This window comes from Hylobates moloch, unplaced genomic scaffold, assembly GCF_009828535.3.
Source record: "Hylobates moloch isolate HMO894 unplaced genomic scaffold, HMol_V3 SCAFFOLD_2, whole genome shotgun sequence".
NCBI lineage: Eukaryota > Metazoa > Chordata > Mammalia > Primates > Hylobatidae > Hylobates > Hylobates moloch.
This window is the reverse complement of record NW_026652277.1, coordinates 34,741,493-34,753,872: the sequence shown is the minus strand read 5'-3', so window position 1 is coordinate 34,753,872 and position 12,380 is coordinate 34,741,493. Positions and strand designations below refer to the sequence as shown.

General features: G+C 35.8%; 1 protein-coding gene across 2 annotated transcripts in view; it reads right to left on the bottom strand.

The window, feature by feature from the left end:
* STPG2 (sperm tail PG-rich repeat containing 2) overlaps positions 1-12,380 on the bottom strand; it is a 688,703-nt gene that overhangs the window by 531,832 nt on the left and 144,491 nt on the right. For both annotated transcript variants that reach the window (XM_058432763.1, XM_058432765.1), the window contains exon 7: positions 4,166-4,273. In XM_058432763.1, coding sequence (XP_058288746.1) covers positions 4,166-4,273 — 108 coding nt within the window. The remainder of the gene's footprint in view (positions 1-4,165; positions 4,274-12,380) is intronic.

Below are 12,380 nucleotides of genomic sequence, written 5' to 3'. Positions count from 1 at the left end.
TTGTGATTTTAACATTTTGGGAGAATCACCCTTTTGTATAATAGAACCTTACTTACTTGAGGTTACCTGATATTTCCTCATAATTATATCCAGGTTATACATTTCTGGACATACTACTAGGTAGGTGACGTGTGGCTTTCCCAGGATATCATATCTGCAGATATGATGTCTGCTGATCTTCACTGGTAATTTTAATTTTGATCAAATTCAACACTGCCTCTATATTTATAATAAGTACTTAGCATTCTACTGTAAGCAAGTGCTCTCCCTGCTCCTTCAATTATTTATTTCATTAGGTATCTACTTATCTCTCTATAGTCGACCCTTGAACAACACGGGTTTGAACAATGTGGTTCCACTTATATACAAATTTTCTTCAGTCTCTGCCACCCTTGAGATAGAAAGACCAACCCTTCCTCTTCTTCCTCCTCCTAGTCTATTGAATGTAATGACAAGAGCTTTATAGTAATTTACTTCCATTTAATAAATAGTAAATATATTTTCTCTTCCTTGTGGTTTTTTAATAACATTTCCTTTTTTCTAGCTTACTTTATTGTAGGTATACAGTACATAACACATATAACATACAAAATATGTGTTACTTGACTATGTTATTGGTAAGGCTTCTGGTTAACAATAGCCAATTTGTAACTAAGTTTGGGAGGAGTCAAAAGTCATATGCAGATTTTCAAATGCATGGAGGGTTGGCATCCCTAATCTCTACATTGTTCAGAGGTCAACTGTACTTAGTTATCTGTTATCTATATTGACTCATGAATGCCAGTGTTAATGATTTATAATTCATTACTGAGCCAGTGGGGGACCCTTCATGTTGTTTCCTATGTCCCTGTGATATGCTGTCATCATTATTTTGTTTAGAACTTACTTTCTGACATAAAATGTTACACTTTCCTCTTCCACCTACCCTGGAATCAGTTATTTCTCCGAGGAATCCTTTTTCTTTCAGTAGGAATAGAATTAGAGACCAAGATCTGGGCACTAGATGTGTCCCTTGCTACTGGGGTATCTTTGCTTCTTAGTTCATTTAGCAGACAGAGCTAGGACATACACACATTCACAGAAAATGAGAGGGAGAAACACACATACATATATACACTCATACATAGACACGTGAACATATATACATTTACATGTGCACATATATATGCATATATTCATACATATAAATATATATTAAAAATCATGAGTTCACATAAAAGCCTTCAATTCAAATCCATCCCACAAGGTCCTCTTTCACCTCCTCCAATCCATATTTGTATGCACCTTCCTTAACAATGAAAACCATACCTCAGAATATCAACTTTTTTGCTCAAACTTGTGATATATCTAAGATAGTTTTATAATTGCTTTACCCATACCATCCCAATAAACCAACCTACTAAAAATAATTAAGAATTTGTTTCCAATTCTTTTTTTTTCTTCTTTTTTTCTGAGACAGTCTCATTCCATCACACAGGCGCAATCTCAACTCACTGGAACCTCCACCTCTTGGGTTCAGAGGATTCTCGTGCCTCAGCCTCCTGAGTAGCTGGAATTACAAGCGCATGCCACAATGCCCAGCTAATTTTTGTATTTTTAGTAGAGACTGGATTTTGCCATGTTGTCCAGGCTCGTCTCAAACTGCTGACCTAAAGTAACCCACCCACCTCAGCCTCCCAAAGTCTTGGGATTACAGACATGAGCCACCGCACCCGCCCTGTTTCCAATCCTTACATTCACTACGCACTCACCCTCCAATTCCAGCCCCCATCGAAGACTGATATAGTCAAATACTATGGTTACCTGGATTATTACTTCTTTTTTTCCCTTCAGTGTAGTTAAGGGCATTCATTTGAAATAAAACTGCTCATTTGTTTCCATTTGTTTTCAGTTTAGTTTTTAACTTTTCCCATTCTTACTGATTTATTTTTATTTTTGAATATATGAAACATTGAAATCTTTCCAAAAGATAAATACGTATTTTTTGAAGTGTAGTCAAAGAAGTGTTACGCCCCCTGTTGGGGATGCCGTGCCACTTGGGACAGAAAAGTCTCAATTTGCAACATTTGCTGATTTCTGTGGTGTAAATACACCCACAGCAGTGGCTAATTTCACACTACCAACATAATGTCAGCCAACTTGCAAAACTCCTGGAAACTTAACAATTGGGTCTTGCAAGCCAGTACAAATAAACAGCAGCATACCAGTGCTTGCACTTTACCTCCTCACCATCCCTTGTAGATAACTAACATCATTGTTTTCTGGTTTATCTTCATCATATTTATATAGCCAAGTAGTTATGTGTATGTTTTCCTATTTTCCTATCTTTTTTAGGCAAAAATATAGTACAACATATATGTTCTTTTGAGTTGTGTAAAGTAGGTAAATATTAACACTACTAAAATAATAATTTATTATTGGAAGTACTAAAAGGATTCTCAAATTTATTTTCCTAAATACTATCTTATTATTTTAGATGCTAAGCATAATGTTTATAAAATGATAGTTTTCAACCATGGCTGCTTATTAGAATTATTTGAGGAATTAAAATATATATATTGCTGTTTAGGCCCTATTCTGAACCAACTGAATCAATCTCTGGAAGGAAGAGCAAAGGGCATGTTGGCACTTGGGTATCAGAATGTATTTAAATTTCTCAGATGTTGTTAATGTGCATCCAGGGGTAACAGCCATTGTCATAAAGGAAATATTATGTATTTAAAATTAATAATTGAAGACATAAGGCAATTCATTGCATTTAGATAAAATGCCTGACAACTCCTAAATCAATGACTAAAATAAGCATCTCAGAAATGTATCTGTCTTTATTCCTACAAACCAGAAATTCTGTGTTCTAAGTCTACTTTGTTAATTGTGTTATTTGTTTTTCTATCATAATCACTTATATATATCTATTCATATTCAAATAAACATTACATTACCCCTAGCAGGTTATCCTGTTCAGTTTTAACTCTTCCATATCTTTTACTGCAGAGCCATTATTCTTTTCCCCATTATCCCCTTAAACCAAATTGATACCATATTCTTTTCTATTTCTAAAAATATATTTTAAAATATGATTGGTGTCAAGTGATGTAAGGTTAGGGCTACATATCAGATTAACAGAAATAGTATGAAACCTGAGATTTTATTTGTAAAAATCGTATTTTTAAAAAATCAAGGGCACACATACACGCACATGCATGCACAGGCACATGCGCAAGCGCACGTGAGAGCACACAAACACACACACACACACACAGAAAATATCCTGTCTTCCCCACATCCATCTCTTGTAGTACCTTAAGCATCATTAAGTTGCTTGATGCAGAAATCTAGTATTCATTCTTGATTCCTCCCAGTCCCTCATAACATCATCTAGTCCATTAAAAATCATGTTAATTTTATCTCCAAATATACTTGCAATCTATCTACTTGTCTCCAAGGAGGTGTATCTTAACTACAATAAAATCAAAGTAGTCGTCTATAGTCACCTGAAGGTTAATAATCTTCCCAAGTTAAATAAGATAATCAGAGCCATACATACCATAGGTGGATAAGTATCACAATCACTTTGGTCTGGAGGCTGCCACATAATAAAGGTTTGCTAGTATTATAATTGCCTTGCCTTACAAATATGTTAGATACTTTCAGTTCCTCTTAGTATATTCCTGGGAGTATGTGAAATGGTTACTGCAAAATATATTCTATGACTGTTGTATCACTAGCGAAGGCCCCAGTGGCAGCTGTAGAAATGACCTGTGGCCAGGCTCCACAGAATGCCTTCAGAACCTTTTCAGAAAGAGATGCAAGCCTATATAGCTTACATGTTAACACTCCACACATTCATTGGCAAAGCATATTTTAAAACAGACTAAAGAAGACATTTCATATAAACTGGATTGCACATTCATATATGCAAATTTGCTTAATAGAAAATGTTTAATAGATGGTTCTATTCAAATATTCATCTGTGTATTTCTAATTTTATTTCACTTCATTTTACCCATATGTTTTGGCAATATATTTTTCCTAGACCATGTCTATTTCCAATTTGCTTAAATATCACTTTTCTTCTTATAACCTTTAAACATCATTGAACGTGTTGCTGGCCTCACACTATGCCTATTAGACTCTATACATGAAAATGGCTGTAGACCATTACCTGGGATTGAGAAAGAAAAGCAGGAGATGCATCATTTGTATTTGGTGTCATACTTTCTATCTTCTGAAATTGACTTTTAATGTCATATTTTCCAGGCCCTGGTACTCCCTAAATCACAAAAAGAAATACATGTTCTCATTAAGAAAGGAACTATAGCACCTAAGGGAAGAGTTGGCTAAACATCTGAACCACAGCCACAGAGTTTTTAAGTGAATTCCTATATAATATTACCAAAGCACTTCATTAAAAGGCAAGCTGGAACAAACAAGAGCAGCAAAAAAGATTTCCTTAGCAAAGCAGCCCTTGAACCTGAAAACACACTACCTGAAACTTTGCTGCCCTCTACTGATAAAGCTCAGAAAAAATTATCCAGCTCTTCACATGATTACTAAAATGAAGAAAGAAAAATGAAAAATGACTTCTCTAGTTCTTCCATTTAAAAGTATACAGCTAGCTTGTCTCTAAAAAATTTTGTACTGTCTTTTTAAATGTATGTAAATCAACGTGTTTTTTCCAACAAATAGGCTTTGGGAAATAGTTTAACTACATATGTTAATTGTAAGAAATTAAGCTTTTAACTAGATACTTTGTAACAGATAAGAATTAATTCAGTAAGTTCTGAGGTTGAGTTTTTTATTTTCTTAGTCATATAAATAAATATTAAGAAGTACTATTTTTTATCATCAAATATTTTAATTACATTGATAAAGTACCTTTTATACTAAAAAAAATAGTTAGATTCCAATCTTCTGCTTCATACATACCTAAACTATTTTTCTTTGTCTGAACGAATTACTCCTTGATTTACTAATTGAATAATTGGCTTATACATTAGATGTATAATTAAATTCTATCATTATATCCTGTCATTTCTATCTTTATAATATTTCCAAATCCAACCACTTCTCTCCACCTCCACAACTACCACTCTGATCAAAGCCACTACCATCTCTTACCTGAATTATTGTAAAAGTCCCCTAACTGCCCCCGCTCCCATCCTTGCCCATCTTCAATCTACTGACATAGCAGCCAGTGAAGCAGCTGTTCCACAATCCCAGTCAGATTGTATCACTCTACTTCTCAAACCCACCCAGTGGTTGCCAGTCTCAGAACACAAGTCAAATCCTTAATATGGTCTGAATCTCACACACACACACACACACACACACACACACACACACACACACTACCTCTCTAACCTCATCTCCTACTACCCTCTCCCCTCATTCACTTTGCTACATATCTTCCTCAAACAGATCAGGCATATATCTGCTTCAGGACCTTGGCATTTGGCAGTCTGTCTGCTTCAAATGTTCTCTTTAGATTACTCCTTCATTATAATCAGGTCACTACACAATGTCACCTTCTCAATGAGTCATTTCCAGGCCACCTAATCTAAAATTTCATTACCACCTCCAAACAATTTATGTCCCCTTCTCTGCTTTTTTTAACCTTATTATTTATTACTATCCAAAATAAGATTTTCTGCTATACTCTAAGCTCCAGAAAGGCCAAGCCATTTTCTTTTTCTGTTTTGCTCACTGCTGTATCTCTAGAGTATAGAAGAGTACCTGAAACACAGTAGGGTTCAGTTAATATTTGCAAGAAGAATGGATGGGTACATGAATTGAATCCTACATTTTCACTGATTACATTATGAATTTGATGATGGGCTCCTATTGAAAATAATGTGGCTCCAAATAAGTGCATTAGCCATTTCTAATTCTTATTTTTTGTTGTTTTTGCTTTTTGTTTTTTGATATGGGGTCTCACTCTGTTACCCAGGCTGGAGTGCAGTGGCCCAATCTCACCTCACTGCAACCTCTGCCTCCCGTGTTCAAGCAGTCCTCCACCCCAGCCTCCTGAGTAGCTGGAACCACAGGCATGCGCCACCAGGCCCGGCTAATTTTTGTATTTTTGGTAGAGATTGGTTTTTGCCATGTTGGTCTTGGGTTCCCCAGGCTGGTCTTGAACCGAGCTCAAGCAATCTGCCCGCCTTGGCCTCCCAAAGTTCTGGGATTACAGGCGTGAATCACTGCGCCTGGCCAGCCATTTCTAATTATGATAAAATAAGTAAATCCTATGTATTTTTTTAAACTGATAATAATTTGAAAAAAAATTTAGAAGAAACTAAAAATTTACGAGACACTAATACAGAAGTATCTTTTATTTTAAATAGGTTAGATTCTAAAAAGTTATCCAAAAGTGCATGACACTTGGCTCAAATGAGCAGATTCTTGCCATTATTTGCTGGCTGGTAGAAAAGAGGCACCTCAGCAATGATATGTAAGTTTTTTTTATCTATCAACTTGTAGTAAGTTAAGTTCAGAAGAAAAGAAACTTCTACAAAATTCTGTGGCTATATAAACCTGCAAAATATGCAATAAATATAGAAATATGGGGAGCATAAATTCAAACACATAGCGTTAGCCTATTTTCTGAAGCCATACAGATATGCCGTATTCTTCTTCTCCCTATACAGTACTCCTTCCTTATCCAGAAGGGATAGGTTCCAAGTCTCCCAGCGAATGCTTGAAACTGAGGATAGTATGAAACCCTGTATACAGTATGTTTTTTTCCTATACATATATATCTATGATAAAGTTTAACTTATATTTTAGACACAGAAAGATTAATAACAATAATTAATAATAAAATAGAACAATTATAATATTGTTCACAATTTCACAGATAGAAGATTCATACTTACTGCAGATCTTAGCAACCTCAACATATAATTTTTTTCTTTCCTTATTGTCAATAACTTTCACCTTTCAAAAGGAAGCACTTTACAATTTCTCTTTGGCATATCCAACTTGCTAGCATCACTACTCTTGCACTTTGGAGCCATTATTAGTTAAAATAAGGGTTCTTTCAACACAAGCACTGGGATACCCCAACAGTCAATCTGATAACCAAAACAGCTACTAAGTGACTAATGGGCTTCACCTACCAGGTGGGACAAAGCAAGAAGTTGAGAGATTTCATCACACTACACAGAATGGTGTGCTATTTTAAACCAAATTGTTTACTTCTGGAATTTTCCATTTAATATTTTCAGACTGTGGTTGACCACAAGTAACTAAAACCACAGGAGGTGAAGGTGTAGATAAAGGGAGAGTGCTATGTAGGCCAACATGATCAAAATCATCAGCTACTAACAAATCAGAATTACTTTTCTACTATTTTCAACAGTTGTGTAAGTGGTCACTACTAGGGGTCATAGGGAAAAGATTACATGTGAATTATAAATGAATATATTTCAACTTAAGAAGAATTTTTTGCACAAAAGGACAAATGGAATCTTGAATCCTTCAAGAAATACTTCCTTTTTCTTTTCTTCTGCTTTTTCGTAAAGATCCTAATGTTATTGAACTTTCCTTCACTAAAATAACATAGAACAATCAAATGAGGTCCTTGCTTCTAAAAAGCTAGGTTTCGGATTTAATAAGCCACTTAGAAATAAGCTCCAAAATAAGTCTGTGAGAACTGACCACTAAAGGGCAGGTTTCCACTTATGACATTATAAAGAAGGAAAAAACACTGAGGAGACCAACCCTAGGCAAAGGTTGAAAATGCTGTGATGGCTCACGCTTGTAATCCCAGCACTTTGGGAGGCCGAGGCGGGTGGATCATGAGGTCAGGAGATCGAGACCACGGTGAAACCCCGTCTCTACTAAAAATACAAAAAATTAGACGGGCGTGGTGGCGGGCGCCTGTAGTCCCAGCTACTCTGAGAGGCTGAGGCAGGAGAATGGCGTGAACCCAGGAGGCGGAGCTTGCAGTGAGCCGAGATTGCGCGCCACTGCACTCCAGCCTGGGCGACAGAGCGAGACTCCATCTCAAAAAAAAAAAAAAAAAAAGAAAAAAAAAGAAAATGCTGTGATGTTCATCCTGTTTTCCAAATTGTGACCAAAAGACAACCTGCATTAATATCAACCTATTAAATACATAGCCCCCCAGTTCTCATCTTAGAGCTAATGAATCAGAATCTTGTTGAGTATGGGAATCTACTTTTTAATAAGCCCCACAGATGATTCTTAAGCACAGTAAAGAACCACAGACTGGCACAAAATGAATCACCATCATAGCATCTTTTACTAATCCCATCTATTCTAAGGAATAAGACCCAGACCTTGAAAGTATACTGCCGTGGAAACAAAGCTTAAAATTTATTGAAACAGGTTATGGCATCTTTTCTTCTGTAACGTAACAAAAAAATGATTTTCTTTCTTTAAAAACTTAAGTATAATCTTCCATTTGATCACATTATGTGCAGGGATTGGAAAACTGGGGAAAAAACATACAGTTTAAACTTTATTCCTATACCATCATCAGTAATGATTATTACTATCATTTTTTTCTTTCAATAGGTTTTTGGGAAACAGATGTTATTTGGTTACATGAATAAATTCTTTAGTGGTGATTTCTGAGATTTTGGAGCACCCATCACCCAGGCAGTGTACACTGTACCCAAAGCGCACTCTTTTATCCCTCACCTCCATCCCACCCTTTCCCTCAATTCCCCAAAGCCCGTTTTATCATTCTTATGCCTTTGAATCCTCATAGCTTAGCTCCCACTTATGAGTGAGACTGGGTTTCCATTCCTGGGTTACTTCACTTAGATTAATGGTCTCCAATTCCATCCAGGTTGCTGTGAATGCCATTATTTCGTTCATTTTTATGGCTCAGTAGTATTCCACGGTGTATATATATATATATACACACACATATATATACACATATATATACACACACATATATATACACATATATACATACATATACGTATATATATATATATACCACATTTTCTTTATCCACTCATTGATTGATGGGCATTTGGGCTCCTTCCATACTTTTGCAATTGCAAATTGTGCTGCTATAAACATGTGTGTGCAAGTATCTTTTTCATACACTGACTGATTTTCCTCTGGGTAGATACCCAGTAGTGGGATTGCAGGATCAAATGGTAGAACTACTTTTAGTTTTTTAAGGAATTTCCACATTGTTTTCCATACTGGTTTTAATAGTTTACATTCTCACCAAACAGTGGAAAACTGTTCCCTTTTCACCACATCCATGGCAACATCTAATTTAAAAAAATTTTTTTTTATGGGCATTCTTGCAGGAGCAAGGTGGTGTCACATTGTGATTTTTATTTGCATTTCCCCAGCAATTATTGATGTTCAGCATTTTTTCATATGTTTGTTGGCCATTTGTATATCTTCTTTTGAGAATTGTCTATTCATGTCCTTTGCCCACTTTTTATGAAATTGTTTGTTTTCTTTCTTGCTGATTAGAGTTTGTTATAAATTCTGAATATTAGTCCTTTCTCAGATGTATAGATTGTGAAGATTTTCTCCCACTCTATGGGTTGTCTGTTTACCCTGCTGATTATTACTTTTGCCATGCAGAAGCTTTTTAGTTTAATTAAATCCCATCCATTTATCTTTGTTTCTGTTGTGTTTGCTATTGGGTTCTTGGTCATGAAGTCTTTGCCTAGGCTAACATCTAGAAGGGTTTTTCCAATGTTATCTTCTAGAATTTTTAGGGTTTCAAGTATTAGATTTAAGTCTTTGATGCATCTTGAGCTGATTTTTGTCTACAATGAGAGATGAGGATCCAGTTTCATTCATTCACATGTGGCTTGCCAATTATCCCAGCACCATTTGTTGAATAGGATGTCCTTTCCCCACTTTATGTTTTCGTTTGCTTTGTCAAAGATCAGTTGACTATAAGTTTGTGGGTTTATTTCTAGGTTCTCTATTCTGTTCCACTGGTCTATTTGCCTATTTCTGTATCAGTACGATGCTGTTTTGGTGACTATAGCCTTCTAGTATAGTTTCAAGTCAAGTAATGTAATGCCTTCAGATTTGTTCTTTTTGCTTAGTCTTTCTTTGGCTATGTGGGTCTTTTTTGGTTCCGTATGAATTTTAGGATTGTTTTTCCTAGTTCTGTGAAGAATTATGGTGGTATTTTAATGAGAATTGCATTGAATCTGTAGATTGCTTTGGCAATATGGTCATTTTTACAAGATTGATTCTACCCATCCAAGAGCATGGGATGTGTTTCCATTTATTTGTGCCATCTATGATTTCTTTCAGCAGTGTAGTTTTCCTTTGAGAGGTCTTTCACCTCCTTGGTTAAGTATATACCTAAGTATTTTTTTAAGCTATTGTAAAAGGGTTGAGCCTTGATTTGATTCTCAGCTTAATCACTGTTGGTATAAGCAGAGCTACTGATTTGTGTACATTTATCCTGAAACTTTGCTGAATTCATTTACCAATTCTAGGAGGTTTTTGGATGAATCTTTTGGGTCTTCAGATATATGATAATGTCATCAGCAAATAGCAATAGTTTGACTTCCTCTTTACCAATTTGGATACCCTTTATTTCTTTCTCTTGTCTGATTGCTCTGGCTAGGATTTCCAGTACTATGTTGAGTAGAAGTGATGAAAGTGGGCATCCTGGTCTTCCTCCAGTTCTCAGGGAGAATGCTTTCAACTTTTTCCTGTTTAGTATAATGTTGCCTGTGAGTTTATCATAGATGACTTTTATTAGCTTAAGGTGTGTCCCTTCTATGCTGACTTTGCTGAGGGTTTAATCCTAAAGGAATGCTGGATTTTTTCAAATGCTTTTTCTATGTCTATTGAGATGATCAAGTGATTTTTAATTCTATTTATGTAGTATATCACATTTATTGACTTGCAGATGTCAAACCATCCCTGCATCCCTGGTATGAAAGCCACTTGATCATAGTGGATTATCTTTTCTATATGCTGTTGGATTCTGTTAGCTGGTATGTTGTTGAGGATTTTTGCATCTGTGTTCATCAGGGATATTGGTCTTTAGTTTTCTTTTCTTTTTTCTTTTTGTTATGTCCTTTCCTGGTTTTAGCATGAGGGTGATACTGGCTTTATAGAATAATTGATGGAGGATTCCCTCTCTATCTTGTGGGATAGTATCAATAGGATTGGTACGAATTCTTCTTTGAATGTCTGACAGAATTCAGCTGTGAATCCATCTGGTCTTGGACTTTTTATTGTTGGTAGCTTTTTAATTACCATTTCAATCTTGCTGCTTGTTATTGGTCTGTTCAGAGTTTCTCTTTCTTCCTGGTTTAATCTAAAAGGGTTGCCTATTTCCAGGAATGTATCCATCTCCTCTAGGTCTTCTAGTTTATGTGCGTAAAGCTGTTCAAAATAGCCTTGCATGATCTTTTGTATTTCTGTGGTATCAGTTTTAATAGTTCCTGTTTCATTTCTAATTGAGCTTATTTGGATCTTCTCTCTTCATTTCTTCATTAATTGCACTAATGATCTATTAATTTTATTTATCTTTTCAAATAACCAGCTTTTTCTTTCATTTATCTTTTGTACTGTTTCGTTGTTGTTGTTGTTTCAATTCATTTAGTTCTGCCCTGATTTTTGTTACTTCTTTTCTTCTACTTCTATATTACACAGGTTTGAGAAGTTGTATCATTCTTACTTTTCAGTTCAAAGAATTTTTTATTATTATTATTATACTTTAAGTTTTAGGGTACATGTGCACAATGTGCAGGTTTGTTACATATGTATCCATGTGCCATGTTGGTGTGCTGCACACATTAACTCATCGTTTAGCATTAGGTATATCTCCTAATGCTGTCCCTCCCCCTCCCCCCACCCCACAACAGTCCCCAGAGTGTGATGTTCCCCTTCCTGTGTCCATGTGTTCTCATTGTTCAATTCCAACCTATGAGTCAGAACATGCGGTGTTTGGATTTTTGTCCTTGCGATAGTTTACTGAGAATGATGGTTTCCAGTTTCATCCATGTCCTTACAAAGGACAGGAACTCATCATTATTTATGGCTGCATAGTATTCCATGGTGTATATGTGCCACATTTTCTTAATCCAGTCTATCGTTGTGGGACATTTGGGTTGGTTCCAACTCTTTGCTATTGTGAATAGTGCTGCAATAAACATACGTGTGCATGTGTCTTTACAGCAGCATGATTTATAGTCCTTTGGGTATATACCCGGTAATGGGATGGCTGGGTCAAATGGTATTTCTAGTTCTAGATCCCTGAGGAATCGCCACACTGACTTCCACAATGGTTGAACTAGTTTGCAGTCTCACCAACTGTGTAAAAGTGTTCCTATTTCTCCACATCCTCTCCAGCACCTGTTGTTTCCTGACTTTTTAATGATCGCCATTCTAACTGGTGTGAG